Below are 25,593 nucleotides of genomic sequence, written 5' to 3'. Positions count from 1 at the left end.
CTATCCTTCCAGAAGGTGGCTCCTTCAGCAATTTTCATTTGGGAGGAACTATTTCCACATTTTATAATTACAAAGACCAAGACTGATTTAATTTTGATTCAGCAAAAGATCTTTGAATGCTAAGGTAATTCTCTTAGCTCATTGTTTTCAAATCAGATTTGGTTGGAGTCAACACAAGCGCATGGCACCATTTGGAGGACAGGCACTGTGAGAAGGCTTCTTCTCAGAGTTTTTGTGGCTTTGACAAATAATTAAGCTTTACATTTTTAGTCATGACAGGCAGAATTTTAATCAGGAAAACAAGAAAATTAATATGTAAAGAAAGGAACAGAGATAGATTAAATTAAACTGAATGAGAGCAATACCAAATCTGCTATGGTCATATTATCAGAGCTTTGGAAAGAAATGCTGAGAATTTTTATGGCATACGTAAAGAAACTGGGAAAAGAGCAGTTTGAGAGAAATGTGTCTTTTGAGAATGACAAATAAAGGAAAAGAAGCCAAATGGAAGAGGACTTATTTAGAACTAGGTATGGGTGATCTGTAACACTTTCAGTGCTAGGTTCAACTTGATTTAGTGAAGCTATTCAGAGATGCTGATGCAGAACAGAATACTTCCAATTCTTATTCTTCATCTACAGAACAGATCTGTTGAGGAGAAAATGGAAAAAAAATACATTTTTTAACAGTATATTCACTTATTCATGTGTTGTTCTACATTTAGACTCATGAAAACTAACCTATAACAGCTTCAACCGGATCCTGCCACACTCACAATTTCAGGCATCCTTTTCTGAGGGAAATTGGCACATTTCCATATAAATACTGGAGAATCCCATGGAACTGTATGAACACAAACCTAGATTTGTATGAAGATGAATCTAACTCCTTTATCTTCAAATCAAGAAGATAAGTTCATTTCAGATCAAAACTAGAGTTTGCTATTTCAGCAACAGCATTCTAGCCTTTGCAAGAATGAAGTGGGAAAGAAAGGAAACTAATCCTATTGAATTAAATCATAATTGGTGGAGTTTTGGTCATATAGGGGTCATGAATGGCCTTCCTTCCTTACGGTGCTGGCATTTACTTCCTGATCCCACAATCTCTGACAAAAGCATACTCTACTATGTACTAAGCAGGAGGAGAACAACAACCCCTCATTATTCTCACATTTTCATTTTTATAATTGAGCTTTTTATTGTTGTGTTTTGAGGGGTGAGATATGTGGATTTATTAGGAGCTTTTTTTTTTCTCTTCAGGCATTTAACAGGTTTTCAGCTGTATATCTTTTGCTTTAGCCTATCTAGTCTGTTAAACAGCTTTTAGCTTATTTAGATAATTTTCGCTTATGTCTTTTTCTTATGATGATTCTTGGCAATGCCAGTTGATAATTCTGGGACTCTTGGTAGGTGCAGCACAGCAAATGACAGGGACAATCTCTGTGCCACATGAATTTTTGGGTAAGTACCAGACAGAACATGATCTGCTGGGTAAAACATACCTCACCCACATGAGAATAGGAAGTGAGAATTTAACACATTTTCTTTTCAAGAATTTTTAATTGACGGCTCATACCTCATCCTTCCCTTTCTTGCCTCTCCTTTCCTCTCCTCTGCCCTCCCTCTTCTCTCCTCTCCTCCTCCTCGTTGCCCTCTCCTCCCCTTTTTCTATGAATTGCAGGTGTCTACTCTACAAATAATCTCAAATGTTTGCAGTGAGAGTTGTAGGAACAGTTTTCTTCAAGCTAGAAGTTTTTAATCTTTAATTTTCAAACATACTTATTTTTATCAATATATGGATTCTCATCAGATAGTGGGGCAAGAAAAGAATTTGTTTTCATACAAAACCTGTAATGGGAAAGCTCAGGACTAGAGTTTTCTGAAGCACAATTTTTTCTGATTTCTTTCTTCTGGACCAAAAGTCAGGGGATGGCTTTGAAACCTAGAAATGAGAGGCTATAGGGGACCAAGAATTGTGTTAATGTATGTTATGTTTCCTGGTTTCTGCCAGCTATAAACTCCTCAGTCAGGCCTTTCTGTTGGGATGTGTTTCTGATGTCATACACATGGAAAAAAACAAGATGAAATGCTGCTTTTAGGAGGGAATGGAACTTGAGGTATAAAAAGCATCAGAAAGCAACCTTTGCTCAGAGACTGCTTTTTCCCTCCATGGTGAGGACTGCCAGAACTAGCAGTGTCACGGCTTGCCATGCTGAAACACCTAAGAAGGGTAGAGAGAGAACATTTTGTCTGTTTCTTTCTACTCTGCCCATATGATCTGCAAACCTTCTCCCTCACCCTGATGGTACTGCTGTGGCCCCAGCCTACTGAACATTCACTGCAGTGGCAACTTGTCTGTAAGAAATTCCTCCTCTTTGTAAGATCATTCAAGTTGGAGCATTGCTGGCACCGGTTCAGATACATAAATGGCTGTATATGAAGCCACTAAACCTTTCTTTGCTGGGCTTCTTTTGAAGCATGAAGTAGCAGCATTAGCTGAAGTCCAGCTTTTCAGAAGCTATGCTTTGCTCCACAAAATGGATACAGGAGCACATACAAATTCCCAAATTGCTGTCCAATGTGTGAAAATGTGAAAACCCTGTAGAAAGACCCGGTAGTTGCGTGGAAGTGCATTACTGCTACAGCAGCATTGAGCCTGTTTCCACAAGTAAGCAGATACTCAGTTGTCAACATCCTAGCTCTGCCCTTCTCCATGCTCTGGAGAGGACGCCGCAGGTATCAGTGCTGACCATTGTCTTCCTGAAGGAAACTCCTGTAAGTGAGTAGAGGGAACAACTCAGAGGTAATACAGGAACAGGTGGAAAAGAAGACAAGTTTCTCCTTTGCCACAGTGTGGAAGATACAACCCTACATAACAGAGGAGTGATCCTTCCCCAGAAAACCAGGGAAAGGAAAAAAGTATCTGCAGGACATCTTTCTACTAGATTTGCTGGTGCATCTTCATTCGCTTTTATTCTGTGTTTGATATCCAGCTCTTTAATAGGTAGAATCCATGTCTATTCTTCGCTACTGAAGGTTTATATACATGACTTGCATCAGCATAACCAGTATATTCTACTTTAGACCATCAGGCATGTCTTTGGAATATTGCTGTAGCATTAACAGTCTTCCTGGCTCTTGATACAGCTGTGGTGTTCCAAGATTTGCTAAAATTAAATTTCAATAGACAAGAGGACTACCTGGCCAGCTCATCAGGTCTCTGGGTACAAATTACACAGGTTTGTAGACTTAGCAGAATTTTTCTTTTGCAGATATTTAATATCCTCCTAAATTGCTATTGAGCTGGGAAATACTTTTCGTTTCCTTTTATAATGGAAAAAAGAGGGGAAAAAAAAGACATGGTACATTTTCCAACTAATTAACAAAAACAATATTAAACTTCTACTTTTTCCTTAATAATAACTTTATCATTTCCATTTAGTAATCTAATAATCTTCAGCTTCTCATTTTTCAACATGATGCTAACATTCTTTAGCAATTTTTCAACATGTCATGATTTTATATTCATTTTTGGCCATTGCTCCTTACCTATTTTTCATTATAAACAATTTTTTGTTAACAAATCTTGCCCTGGTTTCACTACTGTTCCAAGACTCACTCTAAGCCGAAAACGTCCCTTCTCACAGACTGAAACTGTCCTTTTTAACCGTCTAAAAAATATTTCTTTTAAATCAATTATTTTCTTTTTGTTTTTAATAAAATTTTGCACACAACTTTTTCTGTTTTAAAAATTAACTCTTGTACACGTTGTGCATGTTTATGTGTAGTATGTGTTTTTATAATTACTTATTTTTATAATTACTTATTTTTATAATTACTGTTTAGGGCAATCTTTTTTTCCACAGTGACTGCAATTATTCTTTGTAACTAGTCCACCTGTTTTTAACTCTGTGATTAACTCTTCTTTTCCGAATCTGGCACTAAGGAATACTTACTTTCTCAGGTAAGAAAATGGCTGTCTCTAGTTTTTAGAAAGTTTAACAATGTCTTAGCACTGATGGTCTGAACCCCCTCCTGCTTGGTATTAAACACTTTTAATATAATCAGATGATGCATTTTTTTATAGAACAAACTGTTAAAAGATCAGAAGTTTTGTTGATCTGCCTGACTGGGATGTGCTTGAAAGACCATTACTTTAGATAGAATCTTTATTACATGGGAGTAAAGAAGTGGATAAGACTAATGAGGCTAGACATGGGTTAAAGAGCAACTCTCATGGATTAGATTAATACACTAAGTAATACTGGCTGTCTTGCCTCTCAGCCAGTTACCAAGAAATTAAGGACATTATATACAAGCTCCTGTCTGATGCCAGAGGAAATAGGCCAAACACAGCTGTAACTGGTCACGTCACTGCATACATCTGACACATTCGCACTTGCAACAAGAGATTCAGGTCATGGGCAAACTAAGAGGACTAAACACAGTAAAATAAATAATTAGCCTTCAGGGATATCATTGCAGTAGGCAGTGGTAACTGATTTTTTTACTAATGTTTCTTTTTCTTTTTTTTGTACAAGCAAGATAGATCTTCGAGACACTGCCGGACTAAGTAAAGGCATTGTCATTTCTCTGACAGTAAGGCTCGAGTCACAGAAGAGACTGACAACAAATAAACGGCATGTTGGTCCAAATTCTGCTTTCAGTTGTAATTTCATAGCTGTGGAAACTGGCAGGGTTGACTTTAATCTTACAGGTTTCAGTGTGGATGCTGAGGCTTTGAGAGATATGCCAGGGGAGGTTTAGTTTGGATATTAGGAAAAGGTTCTTCATCCAGAGGGTAGTGAAGTCAAGCCTGGCAATATTCAAGAAGCATTTGGATAACATTCTCAGACATATGGTGTGAATGTTGGGGTTGTCCTATGCAGGGAGTGGAGTTGGACTCAATGATCCTTGGGAGTCCCTTCCAACTCAGGACATTCTATGATTCTATGAATTTGGCAATTAGCAGCCCCTCATACTAGATAGTAAACAACCGTATATAGACATAGGTTCACTTTATTAATATTGTTTTTTAAAAAATCAAACCAATATTGCCTGTTTAAAACAGATGAGAGAGCAGAGTGTAACATCTAGAATATCTGCATCTAAAAATCTTTTCCAGTACAAGCAGTTTGAGAGGACCACAATGACCTAAACTTCCAGCTTGTGTTCATTATCTAAAGCACAGCATTTAGATTTTTCATCACCACTAATGAAGTCCAAAATCAGCATCTGTGTACTACTTACACCACAGTCTGTCAATTAGCTTTATCCTCAAAGCAGTGGCCTGAAGCTACTGGCCCTCCTCATTTCAGGATAAAGAAGAGGGCAAGAACATCTAGGTGCAGTGGCAGTGCCAAAGTGAAGCACAGAGGAATAGATTTACAGTTTTCAGACTTTTACATGTTTCTAAATGTGACTTATAATTCTTTATTGAGAAGAAAGAGCCTAGCAAGAATTACTTAGTCCTTAGTCAACTTTAGCACATTACTTGGAATAAAATCGTCTTCATCAAAACATTTCTGTGAAAAGTACATAATAAGGAAATATCACCTTTATGTCATAGCACTGCATAACAGTTGCAATATAATGAGGGACATTTAGATGTTGTCAGAATTTTTTGACTAATTATTCTGACAAAGAATGCATTCAGTAGCATTATTCAGCAGAGCCATTAAGTCTACAGTGATCGAATTAACTTCTAGCTTTCTGTATGACAGTAGCTTCTTTTAAAATAATAACCAGGATCTGAACAAAGTCTGAATGTCTACTGAATAGTCAGGCCAGTGATCCTAAATGGGAGAAGTTCAGCCCATGTATCACATTTATCCTTTGGGTGGAACGGATAAGAATTATACAGAAACAGATGGGCCTCAGCCAAATGGGTTGGCAAGCTACGGGGACTTCTGGGTTCACCAAAAGCTTCTGAAAATACATGAAGCTCTTTTGCCTAGAAACGGCTTTTGATGCTGAAGTACAATAAAGTCTGTGATATGCCTCCAGAAACACCTGAATTAGGTGTATGTAGCCGGAATGCCAATGTGGTAAACATTGACACGATTTTTTCAGGTAATGTTGCATGATAAGACCAAAAAAACTCAATGAGAAAAATGTTTCTTGTGAAGTAGTAGCCCCAGGGCATCTAGCAACTAACCAAGAATCTGGCCCTAGATCATTCAAAAAAGAAGAAGAACAAAGGCAACCAGAATTAAGAGATATCAGCAAATGACTAAGCCGTACTCTGGTAGGCTATAATGACTCCATTTGAGCCCTCTGAGGGTGGTCTCAGGTTCCTGTATTTGGAACCAACTTGATCCAGCTTGGAAGTCTGGGCCCAGACCCCTTCATAATTTGACTACTTAAACATCCAGGTTTAATTGAATGACTTGGAAAACAGGTGTGTCCCCAAGGGCTTTCCAACAAGCTGTTAATCCTGGATGCTTGCAGGCAGGCATTCAGGTCCAAATTAGACATGATCTTGATTGTCAAGATGAAAGACTGAGAACAGCTGCACGCACGCATTATGAAGACAACATACTTGTCTAGAAAATGTTATTCCTTTTCTTAAATATACAAGTCTTGTAAGATCAGTCTGAGAAGGGAAAAAATAAATATATTCTCAAGCACAGATTTGTTATTTTCTGAGATTCAAGCCAACCCTCAGTCCTGCAGAGTGCTAATTCTTTCCCCTGTCTCTGGCAAAAATGAGTCTCTTTTTGATCTCTGATAGTCTGAATCTGATCATACTGAAGTTCTTCCATAGGAACTCTCTTTCTACCTGTATTTGCCAAGCATTTCAAGAAGAACAGGAATAGGTTCTTGACCAGAATACAACAAAAGAGTTAAAAGGCCATGAATTCAACAGTTTTTTCTCCTGATTTTGTGTAAAGGAGAAGAGAGGGCTAGCAAAGCATGAAAATGAGGAGCCTACAAATCTTACTCATTGACAGTTCTTAACATGCAATTTCATTAACTAGGGCATTTTGACTTCCCTATGTCAGGAACATTCTGCGCCTCTGTCCTTCTCTTTCTCCAAGAATGGGTGCTGTCTTCATCACTGCAGTACAAGAAAAAAAAAAGGGGGATTGAGATTCTTGTACTTTTTAAAGAATAATGGCTTAAACAGAAAAAAATCAAAACAAAAATCCCTAACTTCATATCAAAAAACAAACCAGAAACCCCCCTGTGACTGTGTGGAAGAATTTCTTAAGTTGCTACTTCATGGTTTCAACTAAGTGATAGGAAAGTATGCAAAAATAGTTCCAGTTCAAGAAAGAAATCCTTGTTAATGTGTCAGAGCCATCCCCATCCACAAAGGGGACTCTCAAGTGTGACTCACAACTTTCAGAAGAACTAGACACTTTTCATAACATTTACACGTAAGAAATCTGTGGTATTAATCCAAAAATAGAAAATATAAATTTTTGGTGCCCAAATAACTATGCCAGAAATAAATCTTCAAACTTCTTGAAGTGACATGCAAAACCTGCTTATGGGAACTATACAGGAAATACTTCATTGCTTGATTTAAGCGAGAAAAGACTACTCAGAACACAACTGGTGTGAGTAACTGTACAGTAGGAGTGACCCCAAGGCATGACGCCTTTAGATCATGAAAGAATAAAGAATATCAGTACTAAGGTCAAAAAAAATGAGCAACTTTACCAATTGTTATAAAAAAAAAAAAGAAGGACAAAAAAGATGCTGGCATTCAGATACAGGTATGAATTGCTTATATTTGGCAGTCACAGATGTTAGCAACAGACAGAGCAGCTTGTCTGATGCATTTCCCTGCCAACAGAGGATTGTTTCTCTTATCTAGAGCTCTGCTTCCATCTAGTTTTAACTTCCTTAATAAGCGAGGTTCTCTCACTCTCTCAGTTTCTAGTGGAAGAGAATATTTCATAGTCTAAAACTGAGATAATTACATTTTTTTTTTTTAGTTTTGTAAGTTTATCGCATTATTTATGTTTACTGCTTCATTAAACAGAGTGACTATGCTTTCTTTTGCCATGGCAAAAAAATTCTTCTCTGTTATTCACGCTTCCTTGGCTATGAGGAGAGAGATCTTCTGGGGTGTTATTTCAAAGCAGGCATGAATCGAATTACTTAGATTGAGAAGGAATCAATCTGTGAAACAGTGATAACTAGAATTAGCAGATATTGACCTCTGCCAAGGTGATAACTATTCAGCACTATAAAGGCATAAATAATGACTCACACAGAATAGGAGATATCTCAGGACACTTTCAAGGATGCTGCTTTTACAAGGGAGGGGAACATCCATAATGACACTGATTCTGCTCAGGTGCTAAAAGCAATAAACACCCATCCATTCTTTGTGAATAGAAATGACCTAGACTAATAAGATAGGCTCCAGATAAAGCCAACTTCCGCAACTGAAAAAAAACTCAGAGAAACACTGTTCTCAGATTTAGACGTGTTCTAATAACTAAAGCTTTTGAGATCACAGAGGATAATAAATGACCAATGTGAGGTTCAAGGCATATTCTAACTCCGCTCCTGCATGCTTTTATTGAGATCTATTTTTGACTGGTTTTATTATCCTGTGGATGCTATTTTTATTTATAAGCCAGTTAATTTATGTCTAATTAAATGTAAATAAGCAAAAGGGGACACTTACTTCCAGCAGACTCAGTTAATTTACCTGTTGTCATGCTACAAAGGTAACCATGCAAAATGAGATGGGTCTGGGGAAAGAAACCTATTTCTGATGGCCATTTTATGTCACACATATACTAAAACCAGAATATATATCCATAATGAAAATCAAACCTCTGTTTATTTAGGGGATTTTATTTCCATGATTTGCAAAAATAAATCTGTGTATAATTCATAAAGCCTAACAAGTTTCTAACTTCCTAGTATTGTTGGGAAATAGAAATACTGAACAGAGTAAAAAGTGATGTTTATAAGATTTGACAAAATTGACACCATGATTTTGTACACTTACCTGAATATTAAGTTTTATCGAACCAACTATGATAGTTTAAAGTAGTTTACATAGCTTTGCTATTCACTGTAAGACTTCAGCACTCGTTACCATCTGTAAATCCATATCATTGATCATATTGATCACTCCACACCTTGCCTTCCTCTGAGGGGAGATCTATTTAGAGGCTGCTGAGCTTTTGAACCTTTCCTTGACTGCATAACAGTGCAATTTGACTTGAATCCAGGGAACAGGTAGGAGGAATAAATGGATAGATTGCTAAGTGATACGATAAATATAAAAGTCTCTCTTGACTGCATACTCACATTTTGCTTCTCTTATCAAATTATGTGCTTATAAAGAGAAGCACTTTAAAAATTATTAGTTCTCAGCTTCCTCCAGCAGTCTCTTTCCCTTGTATCTTTCAAGAACCCTTCATGGCTCTCTTAAAAACTCAGATCCTGTCCCGGACTCGATTTTTTCATTTTATAACACAGCAATAAGGTTAGCATATAATTTGTATTTAGGTTGCATTCTCTCTGTAGAGATATTACAAGACTGGATGTATGAATTTCATAGACCTACTACTCACAGAAGTTCTTAATATGGCCTGTGCTCTTAAATCACATGATAAAGGCAAATGCAGTTCTACGAGGAAGACAGATAGACAGATAGATAGACATTGAGTCAACAGAATTCATATGATCACTCATAGAAAAATGCTGAAGTAACTTTCACAATTTGAAAATATTACCACAGCTCTAATCATTAGTACTGTCTTGGTCTGTAAATAGAACAGATCAGCCTCTCCAATGATGATTACCTTCCCGAATCTTATCCTGTATCTGTTTCTTTAATACATATTGTTTCCCAAGACAATTAAGAACTGGATATTAAGAACTAGCACAGAAATCTAGAACATTAAAATGAACTATATCACCAACACAAATTAAAGAGACAGCAGAAAATTACAAAATCTATTTAAACAACAAGCTGTCAGCCTAAGGACAAATGAACTTATTAGATTTCAATAACCACATTTGGCATGTCCTCTTAATTGCACCTGGGAAGGCAAAACATGATGCAGCTGCCCCTGGCTGGACGGCAATGACGTACAGACTAAATTGCCAGGAATGCAGCCCAAGGAAGCTAATACTTTTCTTGATTTCTTTTCCATCACAATGTTTCTTTTTTTTTTTGGAGCAAATCAGGCAGAAAAAAACAGCATCAATGTCAGCTTTTTAAAAAGAGCTTCATTCGTTAACTGCCACTAATTTAATTCCTATTTATGTTTTTATGCCCTCAAGCAAGCAGATTATAAGGATCTGGGGTGAAAAGAATTGTATAATACTTTACATTGCAGTCCGGTAATAGGCTCATTAAATGCCAAATCTATTTGCTAACTAATTAACCCCCTCTATATCTTTGTAGGGTATTGTTAGTTTTCGGGGGGGGTGGGTTGTTGTTCTTTTTTCATCAGATGAGGAAAACAAGAAATAAGGATCTGAAGTACGCATCCAGGCATGCTCTCTGATGAGATCCTTGTCTGTTACCAGGATTTCTGAGATAGATTCCACCTGACAGAAGAAGAGAGGGAGTTCGCAGCAGAACGTTTGCTTGGAAACCTTCATTCTGGAAATATTCCTCAGCCTCAAGAAGCTCACATCTAAAAGGTTAAGAGGCAGGAGGACAACAAAGCTGTATGTAATTCTCAGATGTTTCACTACTGGCAGAGATGCAAGGCTGAGTCCTAACGACAGGGTCTTGTAAGTCATCCCAGCATGGCTCTAGCAGAGATGAAAAGGCATTGAGGCAGGTATGAGGAGAGGGAGTCTTTGCTATCAACAAAGAAATAGCCTGTGGTTCCAGCTTAAACAGTAGGGCTGGGAGTCACCTCACCTATCTTAAGGGTGTCTGGAGAGTCAAAGACCACAAGGACAGAGTTACTCAGTTCACTGTGATTTGTCTAGGACTATTCTGCATTAGCTATTTTGACAAGTGAGGGAGAACTATATTATGGCATGGTCAAGGGTGAAACAGAATGGCTACAAGCATAAGCAGCAATATCATTTACCTTAATGACAGGAAAAAGGAACTGTGGTAATTGTCAGAGAAAAATTGGGTCAGCAGCATTTCTTTAATATGGGATGAAGATGCAATGAGAAAGGTAAGACCATGCAGAGAGCAAGGAGGTAAGAAAAACGGAGGGCAAACAGAAGTGGTCAAGGAAATGGAGGTCTGTGAGACTTCTTTGCAGGAGTGAGGAAAATTCAGTGCCTGCAGCAAGTAGAAGGACAACTGAAGGTGGATCTTATAGTTGCATTTATTGGAATAAAGTGTAAGACAAAACTGGCTGAGATTATGGATGCAGCATTCATTTACATTGCAGAATAAAGATGTATACTTAAGAATAAACTGTTCTTAATGGTACGAGTTAGGTGAAGATGATCTTAGTTGCTCAGATGAACCCTGGAATAGGAAAAAGTGTCCAAAGAGCTGTGTAGGAGTGAACTTAGGAGAGAATGATGGGCAAATGAAGGAAATAAAGGGCAAGGATCAACAAATGGGAAGCTACAAGAGTAATGGTGAGCTGAAGGCCATACAAGGAAGAAGTAGGGAATAAGCCAAACTGCACCCTGTTGTCCCCACTCTCGAGCTGGTAATGCCTGGAGAATGAGGACACAAGCAGAGCACAGGGGCAGTACCCACAGACATCAGTGTCTGGACAGTTTGGGTCTAGTATTGCCATAACAATACCACAGCAGGCCATGGAGCTGAGCAAGCTGACAGGGCCACACTGCACTGGTGGCTGTGACATGACCACATGGAGGTTCTTTGCACTTGGGAAGACAGAAGGGCTTCATGACAGTGCAGCCGGTACAGCTTCAACACAAAATCCCAGGGGACTCCTCAGAGGACTGGGCTGCCCTCTGAGAGTTGTGGAAAATGGAGTTCAATCCAGCTGGAGCCAGTCACAAGTGGTGTCCCCCACGGCTCAGTGCTGAGTCCAGTCCTGTTCAATATCTTTATCAATGATCTGGATGAAGGCATTGAATGTACCCTCGGTGGGTTCACAGATGACACTAAACTGGGAGGAAGAGTGGATCTGTTTGAGGGTAGGGAGGCTCGCACCGCTGGGCTGAGACCAACGGGATGAGGTTTAACAAGGCCAAATGCCAGGTCCTGCACTTGGGCACAACAACCCTGTGCAGCACCACAGGCTTGGGGAAGAGTGGTTGGAAAGCTGCCTGGCAGATAAGAACCTGGCCAGATAAGAACCTGGTCGACAGCTGACTGAACATGAGCCAGCTGTGTGCCCAGGTGGCCAAGAAGGCCAATGGCATCTTGGCTTATATCAGAAACAGCATGGCCAGCAGGACCAGGACAGTGATTCTACCCCCTGTCCTCATCAGTGGTGAGACTGCACTTCAAGCACTGTGCTCAGTTTTTGGACCCTCACTACAAGAAAGGCATTGAGGTCCTGGAGCACATCCAGAAAAGAGCAACAAGGCTGGTGAAGGGGCTGGAGAACAAGTCTTATGGTGAGTGGCTAAGGGAACTGGGGTTGTTCAGCCTGGAGGAGGCTGAGGGGAGACCTTATTGCTTTCTACAACCACCTGAAAGGAGGCTGCAGAGAGGTGAGTGTTGGTCTCTTCTCCCGAGTGATAGGTGACAGAATGAGAGGACATGGCCTCAACCTGCACCAGGGGAGGTTCAGATTAGACATTAGGAAAATTTTCACCAAAAGTGTTATCAAGCACTGGAACAGGCTGCCCAGGGGGTGCTTGAGTCACCATCCCTGCAGATATTTAAAACACGGGTAGATGAAGTGCTTAGGGACACGGTTTAGTGGCAGGCAGGAACGCCTGGACTCGATGATCCAAGACCCCCCACCTGCTGACCCCCCGCCTCCAGCTCCCCTCCGCACCGCCAGTCACGTGACCCGGCCCAGCCGCGCCCACTCCCGCCCTGCGCCCGACAAGATGGCGCCTCCCCCTCCGCCCTCCCGGCCAGCAGGGCGCATGCGCGGCGGGCGGCGCGGGCCGAGGCCCCGCGGGCGGCGGGCACGGCGGCCTCTGCGAGCGGCGCTCTGCGGGCCAGTCCCGCCGCCGCTCCCTCCTCCTCCTCCGCCTCCTCGTCCTCCTCCTCGCCGCCGCAGCAGCTCGCGCTGCTCGTGATGCAGCCGTGCGGCGGCGGCGAGGAGGCGGCGGGGGGCGCGCTGCCGGGCGCCGACCCGCCGCCGCCCCCCGGTACCGGCGGCCTCATGGTGTTCTACGAGCTGGGCGGGGGCGGCGACGGCGAGGCCGAGGCGGGGGAGGAGGCCGAGGCGGCGGGCGGCGAAAGCACGGCCAGCCCGGAGGAGCTGGAGGAGGAGGAGGCGGCGGCTTCGAGCGGGGAAGCGGCGGCGGGCGGCGGCTGCAAGAGCTGCACCTACCAGGGCTGCAGCGAGACCACCACGCAGGTGGTGAAGCAGCGCAAGCCCTGGATGTGCAAACGCCACCGCAACAAGATCTACAAGGACAAGTACAAACGCAAGAAGAACGACCAGGCGCTGGGAGGCGGCGGGGCGGTGGCAGCGGGGGGCGGACCCCGGGCAGAGGTGAGGCGCGGGGGCTCATAGAACCATCGAACAGTTTGGGTTGGAAGGGATCTTAAGGATCATCCAGTTGCAACCCCCCTGCCATGGGCTGGGACATCCCGCTAGACCAGGCTGCCCAAGGCCGCGTCCAGCCTGGCCGTGAACACCTCCAGGGATGGGGCAGCCACAGGTTCCCTGGGCAACCTGTGCCAGTACCTCACCGCCGTCATTGTGAAAAAATTCTTCCTTATGTCTAGTCTAAATCTACCCCTCAAACTGTCTAAACCTGTCCTCGGCAACCGGGGCTTCCCGGGAGAACGGGATGCTGTCAGGTGGAATCGGAAGGATGTTGAGGCTCTGGAGCGAGTCCAGAGAAGAGCAACGAAGCTGATGAAGGGCCTGGAGAACCAGTCTCACGAGGAGCGGCTGAGAGAGCTGGGGCTGTTTAGCCTTGAGAAGAGAGGGCTGAGGGGAGACGTTACTACTCTCTACAACTACCTAAAAGAAGGGTGCAGACAGAAGGGAGCTGGACTCTTCTCCCGAGTGATGGGGAACAGGACAAGGGGGAATGGCCTCAAGCTCTGCCAGGGGAGGTTCAGGCTGGACATCAGAAATAAATTTCTCATGGAAAGGGTCATTGGGCACTGGAACAGGCTGCCCAGGGAGGTGGTGGAGTCACATTCCCTGGAGATATTTAAAAGATGGGTGGATGAGGTGCTGAGGAGCATGGTTTAGTGTTTGATAGGAATGGTTGGACTTGGTGATCCTGGAGGTCCTTTCCAATCTAGTGATAGTGACCTTTCTGTTCGGAGGAAGGGGAGGAGGTCTCCAATACCGGCAGGGAAGGGCGGGCCTGGGATTGCTCTGTTTCTTTTTTTCTGCTCCAGTATAAACTGTAGCAATCTACAACTGTACCAGAAAATTACTGAGAAGAAAAATCTTGCAAAAAGATGCATCACTGTGCAACATGTGTGTGTTTCACTGGAGGAAAGATGAAATTACAGTTCTAAGAGAGATGTCAGTTGTCCTGCCTAGCTGGTGCAAAAAGTGGGGGTTTAAAGTAATGAAGTCTGTTAGCTGTCAGGTTATATTGTGTATCAAAATCCGTTGTGTAGGTTCTTAAAAGCACGTATCTTGGTGACTTTTTCCATTAGATGGCAGTTAAATATTCAGACTAGTAACAGTTCACATTTACTTTTGTAAATTTATGTGTATTGTGTAGATGGGGGAGATGCTGTCTGTGACAAAATTAATGCCAACATTCAGCTTCTTAGTTTTTATTTCTAAAATTTGTGACTTAGCCAAGATAACATACCTTCTGAAGGTTGCTTGTACTCAGTTAGCATTTAAGGCCTTGTATTTAGATGAGCTAGAAAGAGGGAAATGGCTTTACTTTTGAAGGTGCCGGCCAGTTTGTGCTTGAAGGGACAAATATAAAGTAGTGGTTGTTGAAAGGAAAAAAATATTACCTGGCAGACTGGCGTTCCTACTAAAAGCAATGCTTAGTTGTCAACAAAGCTGGCTCAGGAGTTGTGTGGCTGGGAACATATCTAATTGCAAACTAACTGTCAAAAAGCTTCCCTTTTCCTGTTTTTCTCCATACAAATATAGTAGTAACCATACTGGGTTTTGCACCAAGGAATCTTTTTTGTCTAGCTGTAAAGGTGCCATGTATCAGCTGCATAAGAAAAAGGCTGCTGCTAGGGACTGTTCTCCCAGCTTCTTTCCCTTTCAGCTCAAAGGACTACCTCGGACAAGTGGGGGTTTTCTGGTGTATTTTATAGCTCTGGATGATGTCTGTTCCATGCACTTTTCTGGAATTTTGTTGAACCCCTGTAAATTCTTATCATTCATTATCCTCTGCTAGTTTCTCAGATGTGATGCCTGGTTTGAATGATCTTGTTTTTTAACCCGACTGCTGTTAACTTAAATCTTCCAGTTAGTGTTTATGTTAGAAGACAGTGCAGAACTAATTTATATTCAGTGTATGATGCTTACTTGGTAGGTTTGTATCTAAGTTGTTTCCTTCCCACAGTGAAAAGGTGTAGCATGCCTGTTTCCCAGTAAAAAGTCAGAATCATAGAATCCCTTAGTTGAAAAAGACCATTAAGATCATCAAGTCCAACCATACCTGTCTACTATGAAATCCCTAAGCACTTCGTCTGCCTATCTTTTAAATACCTCCAGGGATGGTGACTCAATCACCTCCCTGGGCAGCCTGTTACAGTGCCTGATAACCCTTGTGGTGATGTTTTTCCTAATGTCCTATATGAACCTCCTCTGGTGCAGCTTTAGGCCATTACCTCTTGCTCTATTACGTGGGAAATGAGACCAGCATCCACCTCTCTACAAACTCCTTTCAGGTAGTTGTAGACAGTGATAAGGTCACCCCTCAGCCTCCCCTCCCCTCCCCTCCCCTCCCCTCCCCTCCCCTCCCCTCCCCTCCCCTCCCCTCCCCTCCCCTCCCCTCCCCTCCCCTCCCCTCCCCTCCCCTCCCCTCCCCTCCCCTCCCCTCCCCTCCCCTCCCCTCCCCTCCCCTCCCCTCCCCTCCCCTCCCCTCCCCTCCCCTCCCCTCCCCTCCCCTCCCCTCCCCTCCCCTCCCCTCCCCTCCCCTCCCCTCCCCTCCCCTCCCCTCCCCTCCCCTCCCCTCCCCTCCCCTCCCCTCCCCTCCCCTCCCCTCCCCTCCCCTCCCCTCCCCTCCCCTCCCCTCCCCTCCCCTCCCCTCCCCTCCCCTCCCCTCCCTCCCCTCCCCTCCCCTCCCCTCCCCTCCCCTCCCCTCCCCTCCCCTCCCCTCCCCTCCCCCACCAGCTTCTCTGGACACACTCCAGAACCTCAGTGTTTTTCTTGTAGTGAGAGGCCCAAAACTGAACATGGTATTGGAGATGTGGCCTCACCAGTGCTGAGTACAGGGGTAGAATCACTGCCCTGGTCCTGCTGGCCATGCTGTTTCTGATATAAGCCAAGATGCCATTGGCCTTCTTGGCCACCTGGGCACACAGCTGGCTCATGTTCAGTCAGCTGTCGACCAATACTGCCAGGTTCTTATCTGCCAGGCAGCTTTCCAACCACTCTTCCCCAAGCCTGTGGTGCTGCACAGGGTTGTTGTGCCCAAGTGCAGGACCTGGCATTTGGCCATGTTAAACCTCATCCCGTTGTTCTGGGCCCATTAATCCAGCCTGTTGAGATCCCTTTATAGAGCCTCCCTACCCCCAAGCAGATCAACACTTCCACCCAGCTTATTGTCATCCACAAACTTATTAAGGGTAGATTCGATCCCCTCATCCTTGTCATTGATAAGGATGTTGAACAGGACTGGACCCAGCACTGAGCCCTTGGGGGACACCACTTATGACTGGCCTCCAACTGAATTTAGTTCTATTTACCATCACTCTTTGGGCCCAGACATCCAGTCAGTTTTTTACCCAGCAGAGGATATGCCTGTTCAGGCCAGTGGAAGCCAGTTTCTCAAGTAGAATACTGTGAGAAACAGTGTCAAAGGCTTTACTGAAGTCCAGGTACACTGTATCTACAGCCTTTCCCTCATCCAACAAGAAGGTCACCTTGTTGTAGAAGATTATCAGGTTAGTTTGGCAGGACCTGCCTTTCATAAACCCGTGCTTACTGGGCCTTATCATCCCATTGTCTCGTGTGTGCTGTGTGATAGCACTCAAGACCTATTCCGTGAGCTTCCCTGGCACTGAGGTCAGACTGACAGGCCTGTGGTTTCCCAGATCCTCCTTCCAGGCTCTTGTAAATGTGTGTAACATCTGCCAGCCTCCAGTCAAGTGGAACTTCCTCAGTCAGCCAGGATTGCTGGTTGATGATGGAAAGGGGTTTAGCAAGCTCCTTAATACCCTTGGGTGGATTCCATTGGGACCCATAGACTTGTGAATGTCTAATTGGCTGAGCAGATCTTTAACCATTTCCTCATGGATTGTGGGAGCTTTGTTCTGCTCTCCCTCCTTGTCTTCTGGCTCATGAGGGTGAGTACTCGGAGAACAAAAGTTGCATACTTTCATCATCCTTGTTGCTTGCAGTTTTGTGAACCTTCTCTGATTGTAGTAGCTACTTCTCTTTAAGATGAGAGAACAGAAGCTATACATAGTATTCAAGATACAGGTAAATTCTAGACTTATATACAAGATTTCCCCTGTTATCTCTGTTTTTAAAATAATTTATAATGCGTAGTTCGTGATGTGTCTACACAAATACCTGTGCAGGCTCAGAAGAGGAAATAGAGTGAGAAGTGTACAACTGCTACATTTCATGTAGTGATGGGTTATGACTTTTTGATCTATGATATGAAATAGTGATTATTGTGTGTTGAAATAGGGTGGGCTTTCTTCTCACAGTTTGTGCAAGTGCAGGTTGCTTTAAATGTTACAAAATTAAAGCCTGAATTTGCAGAAGAAAGCAGAATATTTAGTGCTAAACTTAGTGTGCTCTTTGCAGTGGTGTCTGTCAAGGCCCACACACAATGCTGTCCCGTTGTGGGGTCAGGATTAGATTCCGCATAGAAGTTTCATTATTTAATTTTTTCACTTCTGTAGATAGATCTGAAGTAAAACATACTGGGCTATTTTGTTGTTGTTATTGTCTGAACCCCTTCAGATAAATGGAAATGCTATTAAGTTGTGGATTTAATACACATAGGATTTAACATGGGTTGAAACTTTGAAAGTGATGAATGTTTTCTCTAGAGCAGATTATAGAGCCACATTGTTTAGAAGACAGTCTAATTCATATGACTAGCAATTGAACATAAACCAGAATAAACTTACAAAGAAAAATCCATGCAGATTTTACTCTCTTCCTTTTTACTGTCTTTAGCTTTGACAAGTTCATAATAGCATTGTGATGTATGTTCTAGTTTGCTATTACACGTATCCAAGTATTATTGTTATTCCTACCCAATCAAAAATATTAAACGTCATTCAGTCCCGCAGGCTGGAGATTGAGCTTTATGTGAATGACTTAACTTTTAAGAAGTGCAATCAAATAAATTCAAGCCATTAACTAGCCATAGCTAATTGGTTAGTTTTGCAGTATCTAAGACTAACTCAGCTGCATGAAATAGTGAAAATGAGGTGGAAAGGAGGGGCGAATTCATGAACAGATATGTTTCTATTCTGGTGCTGCTCTTTTCCTCTGCAGATAAGGAGGCAAACATTCTTTACTCTTGGGACTTCGCTGTAGTGCCAAGTAAATGTATCATTGTATCAGGGTTTATAGTCTCACTTACGTATTTTTTTTCAATTTAATGTACAGGATAGTGTTGAAGGATCAGTTTCTGTTACAAAACAGAGAGCAGGATCCATTGGAGATCGCCCAGCAAGACCTACTCTTTTAGAACAAGTATTGAATAAAAAGAGGCTGGTAAGTTTTGTTTTCTTAGAGATTTTGAACTCAAATAAATAAAGGCAGTGTAGTAATGTTCAACTGTCACACTTGTGAAAGACTAAAATAATTTTATTGATCATAGAGTACATGTGCATATCTTCAAATTTAAATAAGCTGCAGAGCAGGTTGTCTCTCAGCCTCAAGAATAGTAAGATTACTAATTGAAGGATTGCTGCCATGTTAATTGAAGTTGAGTATTTAAGTAGTACTAAATAGACATGGTTATTATATTGTAAATATAATCACTCTGGTTTCTATTTAATGTATGTGAACTCTTCAAAGTAAAGTCCACCTTATCTTTCTTACAGTCCCTACTCAGAAGTCCAGAAGTAGTGCAGTTTCTGCAGAAACAGCAGCAACTCTTAAGTCAGCGGGCTTTGGAACAAAGGCAGCAACAGTTTCAAGGAGCACCCGGGTAATTGGAACAGATCAATGACCGGCTGATGAGTCTGGTGCTACAGGAGGAGTAGGATGTGTATTTTATATAAATACTAACAATCTGTTTCAAGGAAAACTACTGTGCTGCTGTTAAATATGTAACTTGTTTCTTGTTTGCACTTTTGAGGTTTTGCGCTGCTGGGGTGTCTGCAAACTTGTGAGTGTATCTGGAGACGTCTGGTTTTTTGATTCTTTTTAATACTTCATTTTCATGCTTAGTTTTTTAAAAAAAATTTGTTTATATTAATGTTTAGCTGTACACCCCTTTCCTACCGAAGTCTTCCACTAAGTTAACATTTTTCTATATAAGGATTTACTGTTAAACAAGTCACTCTTTGATGACAATCATTGAAGGAAGTCGGTTACTTTCTATGGAAGTTGTGAAATAAAGTCCTGAATTTGAACCAGTCAGCAGCATAACTTAACCTGTCCCCAGTTGCTCAGGGATATGAGAAACCTATATCCAATAGAATCTTGGAACTAAAGGCAAAGAAAGCATGCCATCAAGAATTTGATCCAGTGGCTTGGAAAAGTGCAAATCAGGTCATCCTCCTGCTGTATATTTGTCATCTGCAAGTTGAGTAGGTTTGAAATGCTTCATTGTCACTGCAGAGCATAAAAACTTGTGTTTGAAAGTTCCAAAAGAGGTAAACAGCAAGATGCTTTGGAGGAGAATCAGGTGGAACGTATGCAACTGAGATTTGGACCTTGTTTTATGTAGTTATTTGTAAGGACCAACCTCTTATGCATGAAATAAAACTTAATTACAGACGAGACTAAATTAATTTTTAAAGTTTTTAACTCATAATAGCAAATGCATTCAAAAACTAAAATGTAATTGTATATATTTTTCCTTTATTTAGTCTTTCTAAAAAAAATTATAGTTAAAAATTATCTGTTAAGACAGCTGATATCTATCAGTTCTAATGCTGGACTTCTCAGGTTTTCAGCCAATTTAGATGAACTTACAATTGATCTAGTTAAGAATCCAAACGGGATATTATGTAAGTTTTGAACCCCATGTTTTGTTTTCAAAACAAAGGTTTGTATTAAGCTCTATTGGGAAATGTGGTTTATCTGAATGGTGTAAGTGCTTGTTAAAGTTCTGCTTTGATATTGCAGAAGTTTGATCTGCTATTGAGTAATAGCTCATCAGGAGTATTTATTAGTTGTTAATTTTTACAAGTTGTGCTTTCTGTACGTATAGAACTTGTCCAGTAGGGATTTATTGTGTTTAGCATTGTGCAAGTTGTTCTTTGAAAAAGAAATTGAAACTTTGTATCAAAAATTCTGGACCAACAAGTAAAATCTTTGTTTTTCTTTAAAAAACAAACCCAAAGCCTGTTTTTTTTTTTATTCTGTTAAGTTTGTATGCTTTTTTTCTATATCAGAATGGCTAGCTCAGACTAGGTGTGTTTTATGTTTCAAGGCTCTTATTATAGAAAGTAATTTTAGCTTTAAGTAAAATCAGATTACTCTTTTCAATGTATCAGAATATATGTGAAATTGTAGTGGGCTGAAACTGTAGAATAAAATACTTGCTTTTGTTTAAAATGGTCAGCTTATGAAGGCATTTAGGTGAACAGATCTGATTAAACTACTTTTTATAAAACCAAACCAACCCATACCGTAGAAAAGGGACACAGGGGACATTTGTTAAGACAGTGCTGATCGAGTTGGTTACCTCAGAACAAATGAAACTTGCTGAAGGTGTACATGGAGATGTTCAGCATGGAGCAGCTCTGTATTTCTGGTGGTCTGTGGTATCAGTGCCCGACAGGCTGGTGCATATGTCAGAGATGTGTGCTGGTAGCAGGGCTGTCCTGTTCAGGCAGAGTGGCAGGTGGGATTCCCAAGCCATGCGTGAACCCAGCATTGCCCACGTGGCTGCAAGAGCACTGTGTCTTCTACTCCCTTGCTTCTGATATTGGAGAACAAAATCTGAATTTTGGAAAGATTAAAACCTGACTTCTGTAACAACTATCTCTGTTTCCTCTTGAGTAATTTGAGACCTGCATAGCTGCATGTCTGTCCTCCCACTGATATCAGTCTGGTCTGTAAGTAGGGCTTCTGTCATAGGGTGGCATCGCTGCTCGTGAACTGCCTGTTGGATCAGAGCTGCCTCCTTGAGAAGTAAGCTGAACCATCTTCATGAATCTTCAAATCTGCCAGTGAGGGATGCATATACTTTATAAAATACAGATTTTATGTGGTATTAATTTTCAGTCCATTTTATAGTGTCTAGCATCCCATTCTGCTGCAAGCGTTGCTTCTTCCTGTTACTCAGTGATATCAGGATTCCTCTTGCCCAAGACTGACTTGTATGAATAAGGGCTTTCTAAATGCTGTGGTTTCTTAAGTCCCTGGAGCTCAGACTGGAACCTACAGCTTTTCAAGGCCAATCTCTTTCAAAGAGAAGAAATGCAACACAAGGGAAAGAACTCTTAAATGAGAAATATCTTTATTAACAGTAAAACACAAGACGTGAATAATCCCTTTTACAATAGAATAATTCCATCTAAAGTAAATGGAGTGTGTTAAAAAGTGTAATGTTCAAACATCAGACTGTATATGTTGACTTCAGAATGTCTCAAATCGAATGCAGCAGGAGGAATGTTTGTGAAAATGTCCACTTGATTAGCACTTGATATAGCAGGGCATGAGATAGAGTACTTGGGCTGACCAGAGGACCCTGAGCAGCCCTGCTCTCTCAGGTCCCTAAAACTAAGTATGTCTGAGATTTTTTTTTTCATTCTCAAGAGGCAAGAGAACAAATAGAGTTCTTCATACAGTGATCTACACTGCTGTACGGAATATCACAACTATGAAGAATACTGCCTTCTGAATGGTGCAGACATTTTGTCTTGATTCTCATGGAAAAGAGAGGGCAGAATTGTTCACGGACAGATGTGACGCTATTAAATCTATGTATGATTTATGGTTCTTTTATGCATCACTCTGTGACAGCTCATACTTAACACAAGAATCCCACACCTTGCTCGAATCCACCATTCTGGCCCCTTGACTGTGTAGAACTTAAAAACTTGGCTTCATTGAACCACACTAAAAGGTCTGTTTCTTCACTTTCTTGTCTCGCTTCTCAGCCCAATTTGTATCACAGAGACAATATTGAAATGAGAGATTAAGTTGCTAACACTGAATTATCTGCAGAAAGTATGACATGATATGTTTAACTTGTACTTAGAAAGTAGTAGAAATAATTAAAAACACCAATTGTGTGAGTAAGCAAAGAAAATTTATCTGAATGTGCATTATCTCTGCTCATCAATGTGTTTGTTCCCTTGCTCTCTTGTTTGTAAAGCATCTTATAGGAATAACTGTGAATTCATTAGATATAATGTATTTTAGCATTAAAAAAACACTTTGAAACATGATATGTGCACTGTTGTGAAAGTGCAAGGGGTCAGACTTCACCAAGTTTTGCCTAGCTTTTCTTTGCTGATGAGGTCTGTATTTAAAATTATTAACTGGTTGATCTATTCCTTTTATGCTATTCATATACAATATTATTTGAATACTAACATGGAATATAAAATAGCAGCATCCATGGATAATAAAAACACTATGACTGAAGGTCTAAAAACTGTTCACAAACAGCTGCAAATGTTCTCATTGGCTATAACGGAAGAGTAGCTGACACTGGAGGATGCAGTGGTTACGTCTACCGTGCATGAGAGATGTGGCCTGCAGATTAGATTCGTTATCTGTACAGGCACCAAGTTTGCAAGCATGACCCAGGTGCAGGTGGAGGTTTTGTCTTGATAGGACTCTTCATGCCTCATCTCCCTGGCAGAAAAGTGCAGCATCAGTATAGCAACAATGTAAGGCACTCCCAGGCAAGCTGTTTGGATAAGCGTAGGGGTGAACAGGTCACAGGATCCGGGCTGCTCCTGGCCATTCTGGAGCTCCGTATGAGGAGGCAATTAGTATGGACCAAGGGCTGTGCTTTGTGCTGGTGCACAACATGCAGCTGTCTATGCTAGAGACACAGCGTGATTTCTCTCTGCTAAATACACTTGGTGCCCACTCAGGCTTTCTGTGCCTTGCAGAAAGCTACTCCCAGAGGTGCCATTAGGAATAAGCTCTGTTTCAGTGACTGCAATGACGCCTCCAGGTTGAGCAGCTTTTCATTCACAGATCTAAAGTCTCTCATAATCTCGCTTCCCACTGCAAAATGGGGCCAACTCTATCAGGCTCCTTTCTGATGGTGACCTGACCTCTTTGTCACTTTCAGGGAAAGACACTTGCTCACTCATAGTTCCTGTTATAAATGTGATTTCATAGTCATGAGTCCCTCTGAAGGCTCCTGCCGATTCCATCTTCTACTGCACACTGCAATTTCTTACCTATGCATGAAGTGAGTTGTTTTGTTGCGATTTCCTCTCTCTCTCTCTCTCTATATATATATATATATAACCTGTCTTTCACTTGTACAGTTTCTGTTTAGGCTGCTCCTTGAGGAGCACAAAGTGGATGTGCTTATAGTGTCCTCATATGGTTACCCCAAAGCTGAACTCATTAGTCCTGCAGTAAGGCAGAGGGTAATTTTGCAAGTGCAGTTCCCAGATCTAACTACAGCCTACTGCCTCCATCACATTGACACGATTTGCCCTACTCAGCCGGGCTGTGTGTATGGAGAGCACCAGATCAAGGATTATGACACTCCAAGGTGCTCCTAAAACAGGTCTTGATGATAAGTTTATACGTGAATGTAAAAAGCTCTAGTGAATAGCTCTAGTGAATACCATTACTGCACAAGCACATACTCCCTTCATACCTCCAGTGATGACCATGGAGCATAGCTGGTCATATGCTCCATCCTTCCCACTCCCTTATCTTCTTAGTGCATCCCTGGCTACTGAAACCAACCATGAACTGTAAGTCTGCCATAAATACATCAGTCCCTTCGGTGGAGTTTCCACTCACACAGAAGGGCTTGAGTTAGGATGTACAAGTAACAGCCTGCTCTCCAGGCTTCTCCAGAGCAAGGAGCCTTTGAATTGGAGAGTATCTGGGATGTGTTGTGTTTGATACATTTCTGAGGATATAAATTTATATTCTGGGCAGAACTTTCCAACTTTGAAAAAATGATAGTTCATTACCCTATGACTCAATCTTTCTTTATTGTGTTTGGGTTTGGGTTTACTAAGTTAGCTTATAGGGAGCCAGGGGGAGAGGTGAATAGTGCAGCAGATATAAAGCTTCTTTCCTCTGCTGAGCATCACATAGTGCTCAAGTATTCTCAAAAGCTACAGCTGCACTAGAGAAGTCTCTAATGAGCCAAGAAAACTGGCCATTTACTTGAGACCCCTTCAAAGTTACCAAATTCGATCAAGCTTCTTTATAAATCATTTCCATCTAGTCTTGTGCCAAGCTGCCTCTGTAAATCCAGCTGTATGTGCAACTCCTCAGTTGCTTGTGAGACTTTGATTCTTAGACATTACAGATGAAGGTGAGTGTTGTAAACCAGGAAGAATAATAATATGCAGATAATCTAAAGTTACAGTCACAAATGCCTGATTTTTTTTCCATTTTAAGAGTTGTGTGGCAGAGATAATGTGTACAGTGAGAGAAGTGTGTAGTGTTGATTTTATGCTGAGGCAACATTAATACTTCACAGCTCTGTCCTGCACTGAACTCATGCAGAAATTGCCGAGGATAAACATGCTTCATCCTGAAACTGTCTCCATAATGGAGAGCTCCTGCCTGTGTTGACCTGTCATCACTGAATCTCCACACAAACCCACAGAATAATGTAAATTGGAAAGGATGTCTGCAGGGCATCAAGTCTTTCACTCTGCTCAACGCAGGGACGACTCAGAGAAGGCTGCTCAGGGTGGTGAAAGTCTTGAGACAGTACCTGCTAGAGACATGGGAGGCATTTGTGCAAGTCCATTTGATGTGACTTGGAGCCGCAGTTCCCTTTTTTGTTGCTGATACGTTATCCTTCAGACTGAGCATGGCAAACCATGAAATACTCAGGAGGAGTAAAGATGCTTTTGGCGCAGCCTCTGATGGGGAGCCAAAGGCTGCGCTGCGCTTGGGAATGCTACAGCCATTGCTACACCGTACCTGATCAGCTGTTACAGTGCAAGGTTATGTCAGAGCAGCAGTGCTACTGGATGGCTTCTGCACTCTGTGTGCCAGATTTGCTTCCGTCACCTCTGGATGCAAATGGCACATTAATACTGGGGCTACTG

At 41.8% G+C, this 25,593-nt stretch overlaps 1 protein-coding gene across 1 annotated transcript; it reads left to right on the top strand.

Annotated features, from left to right (window-relative positions):
* Window positions 1-10,062: 10,062 nt before the first annotated feature.
* Window positions 10,063-22,940, top strand: RFXAP (regulatory factor X associated protein). Its single transcript, XM_069857415.1, has 4 exons — window positions 10,063-10,067; window positions 12,871-13,555; window positions 18,803-18,910; window positions 19,243-22,940. Exons 1-4 carry the CDS (start codon window positions 10,063-10,065, stop codon window positions 19,351-19,353), a joined length of 909 nt encoding a protein of 302 aa, XP_069713516.1. The 3' UTR covers window positions 19,354-22,940.
* Window positions 22,941-25,593: the final 2,653 nt, after the last annotated feature.

This window comes from Phaenicophaeus curvirostris, chromosome 1 (genome assembly GCF_032191515.1).
Source record: "Phaenicophaeus curvirostris isolate KB17595 chromosome 1, BPBGC_Pcur_1.0, whole genome shotgun sequence".
Taxonomy (NCBI): Eukaryota; Metazoa; Chordata; class Aves; order Cuculiformes; family Cuculidae; genus Phaenicophaeus; species Phaenicophaeus curvirostris.
The sequence above is the reverse complement of the archived record's forward strand: the minus strand, read 5'-3'. Positions and strand labels throughout refer to the sequence as shown.